The sequence below is a fragment of the Trachymyrmex cornetzi genome, unplaced genomic scaffold (assembly GCF_001594075.2).
Source record: "Trachymyrmex cornetzi isolate Tcor2-1 unplaced genomic scaffold, Tcor1.1 scaffold270, whole genome shotgun sequence".
NCBI classification, from domain to species: domain Eukaryota; kingdom Metazoa; phylum Arthropoda; class Insecta; order Hymenoptera; family Formicidae; genus Trachymyrmex; species Trachymyrmex cornetzi.
In genome coordinates, this window is record NW_017297377.1 from 1,205,226 (window position 1) to 1,223,738 (window position 18,513).

Consider the following 18,513-nt stretch of genomic DNA (forward strand, 5'->3'; position numbering starts at 1 on the left):
TGTGTGTGTGTGTGTGTGTGTGTGTGTGTGTGTGTGTGTGTGTGTGTGTGTGTGTGTGTGTGTGTAGTATCAGAATATTAATTATAAAAATAAAAATTATAAATAATTTTTTATTCTTTAATGATTTTGTATAATTATATTACATTTAATTACTTTCAATGATTTTATTATTGATCTTTTATTATTGAGAAATATTATTCTTTTACAATTATTACAGAGATATATATATATATATAACATAAGTAAATTACCTAAGTATCCTCAAAGCAGCTAAACAATGATGATGCTGGTCTACATGAACGTAATCTGTTAGATAATAAAATAATCTCTTCCATAGTTTCTCTCGTAAACAGGTACTATCCAACTCTTCAAAATTCGTCTTTTTATCATACTAAAACATTAGTTGTATAATACATGTAAATCGTTTAAATAGTTTCTAGGAAAATGTATAAAAAGAAGAGAAAAGAGACTATATAAGAGAATTTTTTAAACATATAAACTCTCTTATAATAAACGAATTAGAATTTAAAGAATTACTTGGTGACAGATTTGCTTATTAATTTAGGATATAAAATTATGAAATTAACAAATTAAGATAAAATAAATTGAGATTAATGAATCAATAAAATAAAATTTTTTCTAAAATTGCAAGCTTCATAGAGTTGTGACAAGAAAAACATATATTACGTTTCTTAGTAAATAAAGAAGTATTTCAAAATGTATACTTACAATCTCTAGAAACACAACAATATTTTTACAGAATTCTTCATACGTGCCGGAAATTAATTTCGAGATCAACTCTTCCGTGTTAACCTGATCCATGTCAACTTCAGTTTAATAGCAAGCGATAGTAAGCGCCTTTTAAATTATATTACATACTTTATTTCATAATATTAGACGTAACAATAAATTCACCCGAATCAATCGGAGCTCCACGAAGTTTGACAGCTGATTCTTTTTTTAACGTTTTTTTAACTCTCATTGGACGGAGCAAGGAATACGCGTTAGCAAGAAATGCTCACGCTATTTACATCGTCATGCGTCCAGTCCGCTGTGGAGTTAACTCGTCTTTTGATGGGTTTCGAAACACAGTTTGGGAGAAAGTAGCAGTCTCTCTCTCTCTCTCTCTCTCTCTCTCTCTCTCTCCCCCTCCTCTCTCTCTCTCTCTAGCGATGTTTCTTTCACGACTGCGTTCTGAAACTCATTGAAAAAAATATTTACCTTGATTGTGTGCCCACACGGAATATATTGACTGCTGGCATTGTTGCACATATATTGCAATCTGTCACCATCTGTGAGTTCTGACTGATCTGTCAGTGTCACTTTCAAAGGGAATGGGAGTAATACACGTAACCTCGCTTATTAACTAGATATCTGACAAGTGTCCACGTATGCTTAGAATAAATGATTATTTTTTAATCCACCGCTATCATGAAACTCGGGTGATACATACACGCATGTGTTAATCATTATAATTGCCTAAATAAAAGTTATTTGATTGCGTGGAATTTTTTAAAACTTCGAAAATGGAGCAGATAAAGGTTCCCAAGGTATGAACAACTCTTCTAATTCAATATTTATCGTATTATAATTTATTAGTAACGAATTGACAGTGGTAGAAATATTAGACATATTTATTTATTGATTCCATTTTCTTGTATTAAGTTATACCAAAAATAAATCGCAATGTTAAAAAAAACGTCTTATTTTTATTCGCATATATATTGTAATATTAGACTTCAAAAAGAAATATATATTTTGCAGGTAGAGAATGTGAGAATGCTAGACAAATATAGCAATAATCATTCCATCGGCACACTCTACCTAACAGTGACACATCTCATCTTTGTTGAAAGAAGCGGTAAAAAAAAGATATGGGTAAATTAGTCATATATTAGTTTAATAGAAATTATTGTTGAGTTTGTATCGAAAGTAATAAAATGTTAAATTACAGGTTTTATATACACATATTTCTAATATAGAGAAACAGCCGTTGACGACCACAGGATCACCATTGTATATTAAGTGCAAACATTTCTTCATTGTCACATTTGTCATCCCAAAGGAACGCGATTGCCACGAGATTTATCTCACATTATTAAAATTATCCTGCCCAGGTAACAAGCTACTACATTTGTATCATATTTTGCATATAAATGTTTTCTAAGAATTTTTGAAAAGTGCTATGTTTATACATTATGTAATATATACAGAATATATTCTAAGATAATTATTCCTAACATAAAAAATTAAAATTTTTTATTGGTTTAATTTTACTACAGCTAGTGTAGAAGATTTATATTGCTTCAATTATCAAGAAAATAAAGACACGCTACCTCAGCATGCAGGATGGAATTTCTTCAATGTACAAAGTGAATTTCAGCGGCAAGGTGTTCCCAACGAGGAGTGGTCACTTTCATATTTAAATACTAATTATGAGGTAAAATAATATTCATTATATTATCATTTTGCATTTTCAACGCCGTTAATTAAACTATCAATTTTTTTTTCAGCTTTGCGATACTTACCCTAGGTACTTATATGTTCCCAGTGCATCTACTAAAAACATTTTATTAGGCAGTGCAAAGTTTAGAAGCAGAGGGAGGCTACCAGTTTTAACGTACTTGCATTCAAACAAGGTTTGATCAAAATGATAAACTAAACATTTAAATAAAAGTTTTTCAAATAAAATAACTTTTAGGCTGCCATTTGCCGCTGCAGTCAACCACTTTCAGGATTTAGTGCACGATGTCCTGAAGATGAAGAAATGATGCATAATATATTATGTACAAATCCTAATTCACGGTATATGTATGTTGTCGATACAAGGCCGCGGGTAAGTATATGATTGGAATATAATTCCTTTTTCAATTGAATATCAGACCTAATTTTATTCCTTTTATTTTACCTTATATCTTCTTTGATATGTCATTCTTTAGAATTGGAAACAGAAAATACCGTTATAAATATTTTAAGCTTTTTTAGAGATAATAATATTTTATTTAATTGATTTTAAAAACAAATTGATGTTTAATTATTTCAGTGATGACAAATGTTATAAATATGTAAAATAAATTATTTTCTAGTTTTCTAAGGATACAAGATATTAAAAACAAAACTTAATTCTGTTCAATTAGATTAATGCCTTTGCTAACAGAGCTGCAGGGAAAGGATATGAGAATGAAAATTTCTATGACAATATCAAATTTCATTTTTTCGGGATAGAGAACATTCACGTAATGAGAACGAGTTTAAATAAGCTTTTGGACTGTAAGTATAACATTTTTACAGAGTTTGTGTATAAAACATCAGTTTCCCCACATTACAATTGTTAAAAATTTCCATCTATATTTGAACTTTTAGTACAAAGATCAACCTCCATGAGCGCATTCTTAAGTGGCCTAGAAAGTAGCGGTTGGTTAAAGCATATTCGCTCTATTCTGGAAACCGCTTGGTTCATTGCACGGGCAGTTTCGAACGGCGTGAGCGTAGTAGTGCATTGTAGCGATGGATGGGATCGCACTGCGCAAGTGTGCTCTCTGGCTGCATTACTATTAGATCCATTTTATAGAACCATCCAAGGTTTTCAAGTAAATAATTTAATATCAATTTGTTCAAATTTCTGCATTTATAATTATTATTCGATTAAATTATATAGTCCATTTCTCTCATATGATTAAAAAAAATTTTTTTACAGGCTTTAATAGAAAAGGATTGGCTATCATTTGGTCATAAATTTAGTGATCGTTGTGGCTATGTCAGTAGCGATGGTAAAGAACTCGCACCAATATTTACACAGTTTATAGATGCGACATACCAACTGCTACAGCAATATCCATATAAATTTCAATTCAATGAATATTTTCTTTTAACGTTACATGATCATGTACATAGCTGTCAACACGGTACATTCATCGGAAATTCGGAGAAAGAAAGACAAGTATTAAGGTATTACATCTTTATATCGATCTTTTTCTTCATGATAAATGTAAATGAAAAAAAAATTATGGTGAAAATATTATTTTAGATTATCCGAACGAACATATTCGTTGTGGGGCTACTTAGCGAATAATATGAATGAATATATAAACCCAATCTACAGATGCAATCGTTATAATAACGAGGACTCTGTGGATATTCTTCAACCTAAATTGGCACCTCAATCTATCGTGTAATAAACATGTAACTTTTGTGCAACGATTTATATTCAATATTGTTAATACAGCTTGAATGTAAACCGTGTTATTTTACTTTCAGTCTTTGGAGAGGCTTATACTTTAGATTTGAAAATGGAATACATCCTAGAGAAACGTGTGAAGACTTAATTTTGACGATCTACGATCACACAAGTTCCTTAGAAGATCATGTAAAGCTTCTATTAAAAGTATGTATCACACAGTTTAATCAAACAAATAGATATTAAATTTTAACGAAAAATTAATGTTTATCGTTTATATCTACATTTTAATTTTCTTCAACAGCGAGTAAATTCTTTGGGGCAACTTTTAAATACAAGTAACACTCAAAAGAAGGGAAAGCATAAATTTGACACTAAATTCACGAAGGAATCTTTGTCAGAGAGTATAATAGAGAATACCGCAAATCACGATGAAAAGACGAGGGGTAAACTAAAAGTGAATCAATTAGAAAACGAATTAAAGACAGTTGCCTTAGAATGGAAATCGTCGCGAAATATAGAAGAATGTGGATGCTCTACTACATTCGATGCTTTTAACAAAAAGGTACAATTGACGAGTGTACCTTGTAAGTTAAAACAACCTTTTTATTTTTACTTTATAGTGATTATTTTATTTCAGCATCATTGTTGGTCCTGTGGTGATGTATTGTGCACAAGATGTATGACAGTACACACTAAATTACCTGGACATCTGTCACAACGTGCCGTACCCACGTGCAAATCGTGCTATCAAAGTTTCGGCATATCTGCCACTAGTCCTTAAACGTGTTTTATTTATAATGCCGACTTATTCTTCTCTATATTTGTATGCACGTTTTTTTTTTAACGAAATGAAGAAGCGTAGCATATATATCAGGCATTGTATTATTCCAATTTTATATATTTAGTTTTTCTCTATATTTCTTTGAATTTTATTTCGTTCGCATAATCGATCAATACAAACAACGTAGTACCTGATTACAATATATATAACATATGGACTTATTTCTAACTTAAATAACTCATAAACACCTTAAAGTTCGTGAATATTACACCAAATAATTAATAACAAATCATTGACTATCAACTACTATGGTACGGTCGATAAATGCTGTTACGTTCGATAAATGCTGTTACGTTTTACGTTAATGATTTTAAAACTACTTCAACTTATACTTCAATACTTTATAATTATTAGAAAAAAAAATTATACATAAATTACGCAAATATAGATTAAAACTTACGGGAACACAAACTGACTTTTGCACATTCTGTGGATAAATGTATATAATTTGTTTGCCTTATAATCGAAATGGATTCTGCCATAGTAGTTGAAAAATATAGTTTGAGTTACATCAGGACATAAATTGTACACATATCTTGCATTCACGTATATTACATTCTCTTCGACTTTTTTACTATTTCTTATTGATTTGTCCCAGTGTAACATTAAATATGTAACATTTAAAATATGAATGAATTATGCTATCTCCTTTAATGCTACAACATTAAAAAATGTTGTAGTTAAAAACATAAGTATATACTATATTATTAAGGCATTGTCCATTTTAAAAGATAATACTCCATTGTAAATTTCAAAGATTACAGATACATCATACATCACTCAGTACACAAAAGCATATGTATAATTCGAGAACAGTTTCCTCAAATATATTAATAAGATTTCATATACGATATCAAATGTCAATATTCTTAGAAGAGTAATTAAATATCGCATCACACATTGCAGTGACTGAATTTACTAGTGACTGGTAACCTACTATCCACAGTGGCAAGTGTAATGTGTGGAATGTGATAGTATTATATAAATATCTTAACGCGATAATACTCTTATTAAATTTTTTTATAATTATTCTTCTTCCTATTCTTTATTTGGTTTTCTTCGTCGTGGTCCTTCGCCACTAATCGGTGGAGTATCCTGCAATAATCATATGTATGCTTTACATAACCGAGAATTATTTATCATTTATAAGAAAAAAAAATTGTGTATATCGAAAAACTTAATGAATTACAGTTCTTAAAATGCTTAAAGATCTATTACCTTATCACTTTCTATTACTTCCTCTATTCCAGTCTCTATCTCTGTATCTCTTATTTCTTCTATAATAGGTTTTTGCTCAAGCTCAGAATTTTCATTTTCCATGGTCTCGTCGATGCCTAACCCTAAAAGTGACTTTTCATCTTCTTCGTCTTTAAAATCTGTTTTGTCCTAAGATATTGAAAACAATATAAGTTACATTTTGATCTCACTTAAGTATCTTACATTTATATAACAATATCAACAATAATAAATAGCATTACGTGCTGGACAATGACTTGTACTCTGCTTATAAAGCAATGTCATCACATATTTACTTTAGGGTTGCTAAATTTTTGTATTTATAAAAATAAACAATTTTCTTTACAAGAACGTTTGAATTATTTTAGCTTAACCAAATGTTATACCTCGGAAAAGCAGCAAAAATACATTAACAGTACTACTGGTATTGCAATTAGTACTAGATATACTGCCCACATCCATGGATGGTCTGCAGTAAATTTCGCGATCCGATTCCATGTGCTCCACTGTATTAAATAATCATAAAATACTATACTTATAAGCATACACTAATTTTTAATTATATGCTAATTTATGTATTACAATTATATTTCACAAATTAACTTTTTAATCTAATTAAATAAAGTGATGTGTAAATGCTATGGGCCAACATAGGATATTGGTGTGTGATACGATCAAATCTTTATTAATCAAAAGTGGTAACTATTGAATTAAAAAAGATAATCGTATCACAGCAATATCCTGTGTTGGCCCATATTGGCACTTACACATCACTAGATTTAATCTTTGGGCCTATTGTTATTACTTTTTGTTCTAATTAAATAATATGCATAATATAATTATAATACATATGCTATTATGTTTCAAAATCTATCATATGCGTAAAGTATACAAATACTAGCATCGGAATAAAGCTCTTATTAATCCTTGAATAATAACGAGTAGGCTTTTTCAATATTAAGGAGTCAGTGAGGATTATATTTTAAAATTAATTTTACTATATATATATATATTACTTAGTAAAATATCTAATATAAGTATTATACAAAGAGTAATTACTTGGTAAAATATCTAATATAAGTATTATACAAAGAGTATTTACATTATATACGTTATTAGCGCATTTATACATATACTTCAATATTGTTCCCAAGCAAATACTTTAAACATTTCGTTCAATTTTTATATTTCATATCTATTATACCTCACAAGCTCGTTTGCACAGATACCAGATGTAAGCTACAATTGGTATCGCGCAATACAAAAAATACAATGCCCACCATCCAGGCTTATAATTCATCGCCTTCATCATTCGACCCCACATAGAATCCTGCATATTATAATTTGTATACTAAAGAATTAATTGTCTATTTTCAAAAGTAAAACTTCAAATTTGACAAGTTGATTGATTTCTAAATAGACCCATATTTGTATACTTAGGCTACGTTTCAAAACTTCCTCTTCGAGGAAGATTTTACTCTATATACTATAGTATATGTGTTATGTGTACTATATATTTCGAGTAAAATTTTCCTCCGAGAGGAAGTTTTGGAACGTAGCCTTATATATTTATATATTTATACAATATTATCTTCATATAATATGTTTTATGTATTTTTGTTGTATTTTTACAAAAAAATTTATTATAGGAGATGTATAAGAAAAAGTATCAGTGAAAAATATATAAAAACCCATTAGAGCTTACATCGGCTGTTCGGATGCATAGAAAACTTTTTATTTTCATATGAATGTGACAAAACAAATAAAATAAACGTTTCGACCCTTCAATTTAGGTCCTTATCAACATAGAATATAAATCTAAATTACATAAGTTATACAAATTCCAAGATGGTGATTCCCAACAACTTAGCTCATTCTTCTTTATCCAAATGCCAAATTAGCTGTGTAATAAATAACCAAATGATTATCAAAAATATTAACTTATACAAAAATAATATAAAAATTTACATAAAGTAATTCAATCTTGAATTACTAATATATACTATATATGTACTACCATATTGTAGTCTTTTTCAAACTGCGCGCCGAATTGTTTTTCCGGACTAAGTAAACGCAATTTAAACTACTCTAGTAATATATCGCGAATTGTGTGTGTGTGTGACAAGCAATTTAATAATTTTACAATCCCCTTTATACCATTTTTATCAGAAAAGACCAAAAAATTTTTTTAAAAAGATTTAATACATATGGCATATAAGGGGATTAATAATCTTAGGGGGTTCATCAGGGATCGTAAAGACGTTCGTCCCAAGCTATCTCATATAGACGTTGTATATAAAATTGATTGTCGAGATTGTGAAGCATCATATGTGGGCCATACAGGTAGATGTTTGAAGACACGCATAAATGAACATAGAAATCATATAAATTGGAACACTACACAGCATTCCGTAGTAATAGAACACAGAATTAGTCATTAGCATAATTTTTATTGGGAAAATGTTAAGATATTAGACAAGGAAAAAAAAAAGGGTACTTAATAGAAAATTGATTTCGGAAATGATCCATATAAAGCAACAGAAACAGTGTTTGAATTTACAGAATGATACGTATTCTTTAGACTCATTATATATGAATTTGTTTACGGAACTGTGACGTTGTTTCTCTCCCTTTGTTTTTATTTTTATTTTTATTTCAATAACTACGTGATTTTATTATTTTGACTCTCATTTCATCTCCGACACCACAAGACCTTTACGTCGAGTCGCGAGAAACCCTTACATGTGAGTTAACAAAATTAAAATTCAGATAAATGATTTTATTAATTCTCTAATTGTTTCGGATTTCGTTTTTCTTTTGAATGACTACATAGCAAATCTAACAATTTGATGAGCGATGTGGTTCTACTTTTTGACGCAATGTATATGACTCTGGTTTTACTTTATGCAAGTTTTATATTAGTTTTGTATAAGTTAATATTTTTGATAATCATTTGGCTATTCATTACATAGCTAATTTGGATAAAGAAGAATGAGCTAAATTGTCGGAAATCACCATCTTGGAATTTGCGTTACTTATGCAATTTATATTTATATTCTATATTGATGATCCAAATTGAAGGGTCGAAACGTTTATTTTATTCGTTTTGTTACATTCACACGAAAATAAAGAGTTTTCTGTGCATCCGAACGGCCAATGTAGGCTCTAATAGGCTTTTTTATATTTTTCACTGATAGATTCTTTCGAGCCTCATTTTATATATTTGTTTAAGAAAAAGTATTTTTAGATCACAGAGATATATGTATAAGAAAAGTATCTTTAGATATACGTACGAGATAAGAAAAAATATCATTAGATTACAGATGAAAGGGTACTTACATTTTCCTCAGCAATTTTAACCCGTCGAACGTCGAATGTATCAACCGCCCATTTCTTCGCAACTTTTTCATCATCTGTTATAATTATATTGTCGAAATATATGTCGGTAGACATTGACCACAGCTCAAAACCAATAGCACTCTATAAAACACATTCGCATATATTATACAAGAATTTATGTAGTTTACCAAGAAATATTCTGTTCATTACATACAATTGGTAACATCTTGAACGGATATTTGTCATTAAAGTAATCAGGATTGTCTATAAGTCTAGGCTTCCATTTTCCCTTGTAATTAGGATTGTTAACAAGTGGCGCCAACCATTTTCCTTTATATCGCGGATTCTTCATCATTTTCTGCTTATATGGTCCGCAACCAGGAACATCCGTGCATTTTGGATTTGGTATTTCCGGAGGTTCCCATTCACCATCCATCTCGACATCCCAATCATCGGGCTTAACCGAATCCGGATTCGGTATCATCGGTGGTTCGTCTTCAAGCCATCCTTCTGGCATAATATCTTCCTCATCGACTATCTGTGCTGGAGCATCTTCGTCCCAGTCGTCGGGCTTTTCTGCCAATGGATCAGGAATCTTTTCTCGATCGTCCCAATCCTCAGGCTGTTTATCATCAGGATCTTCTATTTCTAGAGGCGGATTCACGGGAGGAGTAAAATCGTCTAATAATGAGCCGGAGTTTAAAAGCTTATTATCTACTTTGATTTCGTACATATTATCAGGCCGTACGATCAGAGTATACAAATGCGGGTTTTTATCTTTGAAGTAATCTTCCATTTTGTCTTTTGATTTTTTACAATGTTTCTCTGTGATTGTACCATTCAAAGGATTCTTATGTCGAAATATAAAATGAAGCTGAAGAAAAAAAAACATCAAATGAATCATAATATATTTTGTATATTAAGTCATTTAAATTAAGACAAAATTAATAAAGCGCACATCTTGCGTACCTTGTGATCGTTGCCACATTTATCAGGCCCAAACATTATGGTATATGGTGTTTTATCTTGAAACTGTTTCAAGTCTCCATATTTATCATCTAATGTAAGCAACTTAAGATAAGCACCACCACATTCTTGTCCCTCTTGGAAATTAACTTCATATTGTACAACTAAGGGCTTGTCTTCAAAATAAAATGGCTTAACTAATGCAGTAGAAACGGCAGCATGTCTAGCTTTGCTTTTAAGCACTAATCCTAAGTCTCCATCCTCGCCATGTTTCTTAGGTTCTTCGATGGACCAAATTCCTAACAAATAACAAAAAGGTAAATATTGGTCATATTGGTTAACTATTAGGGACATACTGAACTAATATTTGGGCAATATTGTACCAATAATTCTGCTACTAGGGATATAACAAAAGGATGTACAAAAATTTAATATTAACCATCGTATTTAGCGATATCTTCGTCAATACCATCCTTCTTCGCCTCTGATAATATCCATACATTCCTAAATCTCTCCTCACTGTCAAAGTTCTCCGCTAGGTGAGCAAAACCGGAAGGTTCCGGACTTTTGTAAGTTGGTTTCTGTATGGCATCACTGTCTTCATCCGCACTTAATATACAACATGCATTCAGGCAAACTAACACAAGACACGCTACAATTCTTGCCATTTCATATTCCTGAAATATACAAAAAAATGAAATGAGAGGATACCTTTGCCTAATTAATTCATTTAAGCCTGGTGACTTGAAACACATGACAAAATAAATCTAATGAACAAAAAAAACTAAAAGATTCACAAAATATAACATATAAAAAACAAACATTAAAGCAATTTCTTACAGCAACTTTTTAAAACAGTTTTTAAAGCAATTGAAATTATATCCCTAAAATCGATGCACCCGAGAGACGGAATGAGCCAGTCATGCGAAGCTTAACCTCAAACGTGCATCATACACCATACACCCCCCTGCAGACATTGTTGACCGCGGCGTAATAAATAATTTTGCATAAACTTTTTAGTTAAATTAATCTGTATTGCAGTGATATCAAAATAGTAAATCACAAGTTTTTTTTTACGCTAGAAAAATGTAACAAAAGCTGGTCTTACCGGTGATACAAGAGAAAGTTAATTCAGAGAATCCTCGGACGATTGGCGCGGCGTAAACAGCGAGGACGTGTTATTCAATTATTTAATAACGATAATTTAATCTATCCACGTAAGGGCAACTCGCGTCGCGTTCTGAAAATGAGCGGCGCTTCCGGAAGTTGCCGGTGAGATCACGTTAATTGATAGTAACTTTAATTGAATTCCTAGCACCGCTCGACCGTCGACGACCCTCACGTCCACGCGCACACCCAACCACAGAATGGACGCAACGATGGCACCGATGTTCACATAGATCGGCAATATTTTCTGATTTCATTAGCAATACGTTATCTGATGTTATCATATGTATGTTAGGCCCGAGGTGAGGTAGGTCGAATCGTTTTACACAACTGCACTTTCTACACCGCCACGCGTCGCTCTTCGACTGATCGTCCAACACGAGGATGTTAATTGTTCGAGAATTGTTTGAAATCTTTCAAAATTTTTGCTCTCAAAATGAGATAGTCAGAAATTGAAAAAAGAGAAAGCGAAGATTCCGAGTTTAAAAATACAAATAAATCTACGATAATATGTCCGTTTCCGTTTTACCTACACCGAGTGCAACAACGCTCGATGCGACGTGATACAATGGCTGTGTTCCAAATTTCATTGCCAGCGCTGAAAATCTAGTTTACGTTATGTGTACCATACATTTTCAGCACTGACAGGGAACTTGGAACAACAGCCTTTTGGTCCATTTTCTCTTCCTACATTACTGTTCTAGAACCCTCTTTCTCGCTTTGAACAAATATCAAAAATCTTTCTCACTTTAAGTTCCAAAAGTGTACACTAGTTCAGCCACAGGAAACAGACCTTTTGTCGTATGAAGGCCAAATAACAAGTCAGATGTCTAGAAGTATTCATGCATCGTGGCGTAAAAGTTATTAAATTGTTTGACAATTGTATAAAAAACAATACAATTTTAAATCTGCCAAAGAAAATAATATAATTTATTAAATATTAATTCCTATAAATTCTTTGATTACATTGTTTCTCTCTCTTCTTGCACCATAAACCTAAAATTAATAAATGCGATATCTTAAACACGCAACGTTCATTCAGTCTTCAAGGGTGGTGAGAAATATCTCGTGACTGTCCTTACGACCATAACGGCACTGAAAATTATCCTAACGTTAATACAAATTTGTAACTTGCATAGTTTTAAATACAATTATGGCATTTAAATACCTTAATATAGCGATTACTCCAGCTGGCATTATCTTTCCACTGTTGTAAAACCGATATCCCATTAGACCTCCAAGAGCCGTACTAGTGCCTAAGAAAACTGCAACATTGGTTGGGTCCTGGGAAGTCTGGTAAGCACCATATCCTAGAACTGATCCAAAAAGAAGACCTGCGGCCAACGAGGGAATGGAACCTGGAAAATTTGATAAGATTATCACTTAAAGCATTTCAAGCACACAGAGAAAACCAAATGATATCAGCGAGAATCATAAGGCTTGTTCTTTTTAATAAATTTCTTGTACAGTTTATCTTTTTCCTTTTTTTCTTCAACAGTGGAGAGAAAAAGAAAGGAACTGTATAAAAAGTTTAGCTAAAAAGAACAAATCTATTATAGATTATTCCATTTCGGAGCTGACATTATATAATCTACATAACTCAAGTACAACACAAATCATCATGACAGCAATTAAATCTATACAGCACAAACCTATACAGAAGATTACAGCAACATTTCGGATTATATTATCGGAATATTATTAGAATATTGCATATTGCTGTAATTTTGCTGAAATGATCTATACTGTAATAGAAATGACTCCAACTTCCAAAATGATCATACCAGTTTCTACCAATATAGATTAATACCAGTTTCTACCAATATAGATCATATCAGTTTCTACCGATATAGAATAATACCAGTTTCTACCAATATAGATTAATTTTACTTTCAGTTCAACTTATTCTTAGAATTAGAAAAAAAATAATGAGTTAGTTGAAATGAGATTAAAATTAAATTACATTGGAAACAGACATAGAAGTCATTTATTCTATCATTTACGTTTCATTTTAATGTTATTTTGACGTTATCATGATTTGTGTCATTCTGCTTAAGAAGTGTCGTTTTATCTTTGTTATTTATTAAATACCAAGAAAAATAGAAACAACGTTTGTGTGTCTCCTGAAAGTAAAGCAAACAAATTTTGTCAACAACAATTAATCAAACTACTCACTCGATTTCACGTAACCTAGCACCCCGCCACCAGCCACCGCGACAGCGTACGCAAATGCAGCGTAGTCAATCGGCATTGCTGTAAGAAGAAAAATCGTTTGCAGTCTCCACTGTGTACTATGTGACGTCTATTTATATAATTACCTAATGATAAGCTCGATATATCTTTCCGTATCGCGCTGTGTTGCAATTACGCAAAAATTATACACGGAATAGCAAACTATCGAAAGAAGTTTTTCCCTGCTTCTTCGTCGCACTTCTCGACAATTTAATTCAACGAGGTTTTAATTGCAATAAATAACATCCATACACACAATCACATGCTATAGCTCGGCGCAATAATTTATATTTAATGTACGACGGCGGGCATTCCGTGACAAAGCATGATTTTTTGCAGTCCTTTCAGTGTTACCATCCGTCGTTCAGCGGCCAATGACGTTCCAGTATTAATTGTTAGGTTTTGAACAACGCGTACGCGATGACGATCCATTATAGGCAATTACAAATTTATTTACACCAATTGCATAACGTTTGTTACTTTGTTCATTCCTCATTCTTTTGCAAATGTTCCTTTTGTTATTATACAAATATAGTTAGACTAGAAAAATTATAATTCTTTAGCGACAGAAATATGCTTGATGCATGCGACTTTAAAAAAAAACCGCGAAGAGACATTTGTGAAGTACAGAAAAAAAAGTGGATAACTTATAGTTTTTTACTAGCAGAATTGGTGCGCACTCAGTGCACATTAAAGCTGTTGTACATACGACACTAACTTAATCTGAATGTAAAAGTCAAAGATCTCAATTAATAAAATACTTAGGGTATAATTTATCAAATACCACAATAAAATATATTGAGGATTTCGTGGTTTATTCGTTTCTATATTTTTATTAAACATACATCTTTACGTCGATTTGTGTACAATGGCTTTAAAGTGCACTGAGTATAATGCACCAGCTCTGCCAGTGAAAAACATTATTTGATCTTTACATTCGTACACTTTTTAAATAGCGTCCTCTGATATATTTTAGTCGAATATTTCCCAAGTGAGAAAATTTGCGATATAAATACTTTAAAATTCAAACGAGAGTAAAGAAAAAGATCCGAATTAAATATCTCCAGCGTCTATGCGACACGGCATCGCTAGTAGGCATAAAAAGTTATTTTTATATTTTAAATTGTTTAAACAGTAAACTTCCTGGATATCTAATTGTGCTTTAATGCCCATTTTTAGTAATGTAAATTAACTTTAATTAATTTAAGCTCAATTTGCTCATCTTTTTCTAAATTTTTAGAATTAGAAAAAGATGAAGTTATATATAGTTGAACCGAAATTAGATTACATTTTGTAGAAACCTGCATTAAATCCTCTTTTGAAATGACCGATTTTTTTTTAGCTTCCAATTCAACAATAATTATTTTTATTCTCTTAATTAGGACCATCTTATCGATATTAACTATAGAGCTGGCTGTTCCACAACGATCGCGCAAGATTCATGACTCGTTCTTTCTTAATCGGAGATTATCTTTAATTCGACGACTGACATTCATTCAAGAAAAATCTAGAAATAATCGAGGAGAGATCTGGGAGAATCAAGTTTCTTATTGCGTTTTGCCACATTTCGCAGCGGTCGTTAGCGAAATATTCGAATTCCTATTCGTTCCTAACTCGTGCAGAGAGCCGTTACACTTTTTTCTACGAATTGCTATGAATTGATAAGTCACGATCGATGACATCACTTTACCACTTTAACGTCAATATGAGCGTATATAAGCGTGTGTAACCGCCGATACGTCCGACTTGTGAGAATTCCGCGGCGGGGTCGTTCGATATGCTCTCACATAATTTGTTCGTCAACACTGGGAACATACTCTCCCTGAGCGAGGCGAAACAGAAGGCGAGTCAAAATTCCACGGATGAGGTCGGTTGACAGTTATTACATAACATTGCGTTCTACATAATTCTGCATAAAATACGTCTTAACTATGTCGCGCGACATCGATCGATTTGTTGTTCTTGAGGCCGAGGTTATGTTGCGACACTTGTCGAAATTTTTTCTCTAACATCACTCATTGATACGTTTTAGTTGATCGAGACACTGAAGATCGTTTTAAACGATGAACAAAGCAAAGGGAATGACAAGACAATTGTATGTATATGTGATTTTCAGTAGCGATTGAAAGTGTCTTTCTAAACAGCTGATGAATTTTCTGTCAATTACAATTTTAGATCAATGGAAAGAAGGATACAAGTTTACAGGACGTGGATAGAAAAGACTTAAAGATCACTGTAAAAGTATTTATCTCATCACCTGATGTTAATTCATTAAAGGAAGCATTGGATCAAGGTACCCGTAGCTATTATAATAGATTTCTTTTATGACCCTGGTGGAAAATTTTTTTCGGAATTTTTCATATAATTTTTCAGAATTTCTATATAATTTTTCAGAATTTCTCTATAATTTTATAACACGTTTTTTATACAAATTGTAACATTTCTCAGAAAATCTACATCTTTTCTCAGAATTTTTCATATATGTTAATTATGAAATATCGTAATATTTTTAAGATTTTTTGTAAGTATAATTTCTGATGAAATGTTATAAAATCCAAAAAATTTAAAAATACTTTTTAAAAATTATGGGATGAGAAATTTCAGAATACTTCAGATTTCACTTGTATGAAAAATTCTAAGAGAAAATGTAAACTTTCCGAATATTTCTGAGTATTTCTAGTAAATGTTCCAATTTGTATAAAAATTATGAGAAAAATTTTCACCAAGGGAGACTTGTTTTTTTTACCGAACTTCTTTGCACGGTTTATCTTTTTTTTTTCTTTTTTACATTGAAAAGTAAAAGACGAAAGAGATGAATGGTACAAGAAGTTCAGCTAAAAAGAACAATCCTGCGTATTCTTAATGTGTTTTATATTTTGTAGCGTTTGAAATACTTCATACAGATACCATTGAATCACTAGTAATAGCTTACAAAAGTGCTGAGAGTCCAGAAGATATGTTGTCATCGTTAAAAAAAATATGGTCTGTGGTAGAAGAATATGTAAAAGTTGACAAGTTATCCAGTGTTGGATTAAGCGATATTAATACAAACACTTTCATTGAACTATTTCAGTGGGCAGATGTAAGAATAAGTTACGTAAAGTGATATTTATATTCATTTTAATATATTCTCATCCATATTTGTGATGTTACAGATAAAACCAAACATTGTACAGATTAATTTAGCTACGTGTTGTGTGGTACCGCCAGCCTTGCAGGAATTTACTAAAGAAAATGATATTCAGTTGCTGACTCATAGTGATCCCTGTCGTAAGTATTTTTTACTTAAAACATTTAAAATAAATTAGTGATATAAACATGGTGTCCAGTGGTCCTTGAATATTCTTGGATCCGGGAATTATACTTGAATTTTATTTCCCGTATTCTGGAAAATTCCTGGAAATCCCTGAAATTCCAGGGCTTGCCTGGAATGTCCTGGAATTATCCTTCAATTGACTAGCTAGATTTTGCTGGACACCATGATTAACCCTTCGCTGGCAATATTGGATTTTGAAGCACTATTGATTTTTTATTGTTAATTCTGTTAGATAAATTTAAATCTGTATAAAGTAAAATACCACCCAGTTTCTATGAAAATTCATTAAAGCTTCCACAAGAGTATTAGAATTTTTTTTAGATTCTAATATATCCGGAACAATATAAAAATTTGTACTAAAGTTCAGAGATCCAGATTGCTCAAAAGGTGAAAAATTTATATTGCAAAGGATTAAAACAATCGATTATTAAGCATAAGGTTCATTTTATATTTTTCGGTATTTCTTATAGAAATTCTTCCTCAAGAAGTATTAGAGAATATATTTGGTTCTACTGCCCATTTATACTGGCTGATAAGATATCAAATCCATCTTAAATGCCGCGGAATTTTATCATCGAAAGGGTACTTACTGCGCATTAATAAGTCTAATGTTAAACCTTAACGTTAGTAGCACCACTAAATGTTATTTCTGCACAAGGTAATGTGTCTCATATTCTATATTAACATGTTTTACACACGAATAACTTACACTTAATTTTTGTAATCATGAGCATTTTGAACATTTTATTGTACATATATTATTATTATAAGCTTTTATAGTATTGCACTGCGTTATGCGTCTTATTTTTATTAGTTAACTCTTGCAAGTTTTTGTATAAATTTTTATAGCATGACGTACATAGATGCGCATTCTCTTTTTTTTTAAATTTTTTAATTTTCTTAATAGTTAATCATTGTAAACAATTTGAGAAATAAATGTTACAATTTCTTGGAAGGGCAAAGTGACCATTGAAGATATTATTTTCCAAATTTGACAATATTTTATCCCCAAGTTACAAAAAAATTTTTTATAAGTCGCACCATTGCCTCATTCAATATTTATTTTTTTCTACGTGCAGACCATGCGATAGTTTTATCGTCCTCGAGCGGCTTGCAGCCCTTCGCTAGCGGTAGCCGATCGGGAGTCCGGCGAACGGTGGTGACACTAGAGGAGATCCTTCCTTTTGTGTATATATGCGTGTATGTGTATGCGTGTCCTCAGCATATTGTCGTCGT

The 18,513-nt window shown here is 31.6% G+C and overlaps 4 protein-coding genes across 5 annotated transcripts in view; 2 read left to right on the forward strand and 2 right to left on the reverse strand.

The window, feature by feature from the left end:
- The window catches only part of ric8a (ric8 guanine nucleotide exchange factor A), a 3,958-nt gene extending 2,913 nt beyond the window's left edge, over nt 1–1,045 (reverse strand). Inside the window, 2 exon segments of the mRNA XM_018508624.1 lie at nt 252–391; nt 730–1,045. Of these exon segments, the coding sequence (XP_018364126.1) occupies nt 252–391; nt 730–822 (233 nt within the window). The 5' untranslated portion in view covers nt 823–1,045.
- A 135-nt stretch (nt 1,046–1,180) lies between these two features.
- Mtmr6 (Myotubularin related protein 6) lies at nt 1,181–6,042 on the forward strand. The gene is made up of 13 exons (XM_018508719.1): nt 1,181–1,550; nt 1,765–1,878; nt 1,955–2,117; nt 2,283–2,440; nt 2,514–2,639; nt 2,702–2,836; nt 3,138–3,270; nt 3,364–3,590; nt 3,698–3,948; nt 4,028–4,171; nt 4,258–4,384; nt 4,482–4,742; nt 4,818–6,042. Exons 1-13 carry the CDS (start codon nt 1,527–1,529, stop codon nt 4,959–4,961), a joined length of 2,007 nt encoding a protein of 668 aa, XP_018364221.1. The 5' UTR covers nt 1,181–1,526; the 3' UTR covers nt 4,962–6,042.
- LOC108761934 (calnexin) lies at nt 5,929–14,480 on the reverse strand. 2 transcript variants are annotated; one of them, XM_018508721.1, is made up of 11 exons: nt 14,048–14,480; nt 13,905–13,982; nt 12,898–13,087; nt 12,812–12,824; nt 11,002–11,239; nt 10,566–10,861; nt 9,811–10,470; nt 9,597–9,737; nt 6,644–6,763; nt 6,240–6,407; nt 5,929–6,116 (listed from the first exon to the last, which is right to left on the reverse strand). In XM_018508721.1, exons 2-11 carry the CDS (start codon nt 13,978–13,980, stop codon nt 6,060–6,062), a joined length of 1,959 nt encoding a protein of 652 aa, XP_018364223.1. In that variant the 5' UTR covers nt 13,981–13,982; nt 14,048–14,480; the 3' UTR covers nt 5,929–6,059. The 2 variants fall into 2 exon arrangements, with proteins under 2 accessions (XP_018364223.1, XP_018364222.1); XM_018508720.1 differs by lacking the exons at nt 12,812–12,824; nt 12,898–13,087; nt 13,905–13,982; nt 14,048–14,480 and adding an exon at nt 11,671–12,036.
- An 899-nt stretch (nt 14,481–15,379) lies between these two features.
- Gclm (Glutamate-cysteine ligase modifier subunit) lies at nt 15,380–18,096 on the forward strand. Its single transcript, XM_018508701.1, has 6 exons — nt 15,380–15,828; nt 15,994–16,056; nt 16,137–16,254; nt 16,844–17,043; nt 17,117–17,231; nt 17,748–18,096. The coding sequence occupies exons 1-6, from the start codon at nt 15,739–15,741 to the stop codon at nt 17,897–17,899; spliced, it is 738 nt and encodes a 245-aa protein (XP_018364203.1). The 5' UTR covers nt 15,380–15,738; the 3' UTR covers nt 17,900–18,096.
- The last annotated feature ends 417 nt before the right edge of the window (nt 18,097–18,513 follow it).

Coding starts and splice junctions, on each gene's coding strand:
- Mtmr6 (XM_018508719.1), top strand. CDS start 1,527: ATGGAGCAGATAAAGGTTCCCAAG. Junction 2,118..2,282: donor ATTAAAATTATCCTGCCCAG/GTAACAAGCTAC, acceptor ATTTTACTACAG/CTAGTGTAGAAGATTTATAT. Junction 3,949..4,027: donor AAAGAAAGACAAGTATTAAG/GTATTACATCTT, acceptor ATATTATTTTAG/ATTATCCGAACGAACATATT.
- LOC108761934 (XM_018508721.1), bottom strand. CDS start 13,980: ATGCCGATTGACTACGCTGCATTTGCGTACGCTGTCGCGGTGGCTGGT. Junction 13,088..13,904: donor GCTAGGTTACGTGAAATCGA/GTGAGTAGTTTG, acceptor CAAATTTTCCAG/GTTCCATTCCCTCGTTGGCC. Junction 10,862..11,001: donor AGATATCGCTAAATACGATG/GTTAATATTAAA, acceptor GTTATTTGTTAG/GAATTTGGTCCATCGAAGAA.
- Gclm (XM_018508701.1), top strand. CDS start 15,739: ATGCTCTCACATAATTTGTTCGTCAACACTGGGAACATACTCTCCCTG. Junction 16,057..16,136: donor AAGGGAATGACAAGACAATT/GTATGTATATGT, acceptor TTACAATTTTAG/ATCAATGGAAAGAAGGATAC. Junction 17,044..17,116: donor AACTATTTCAGTGGGCAGAT/GTAAGAATAAGT, acceptor GTGATGTTACAG/ATAAAACCAAACATTGTACA.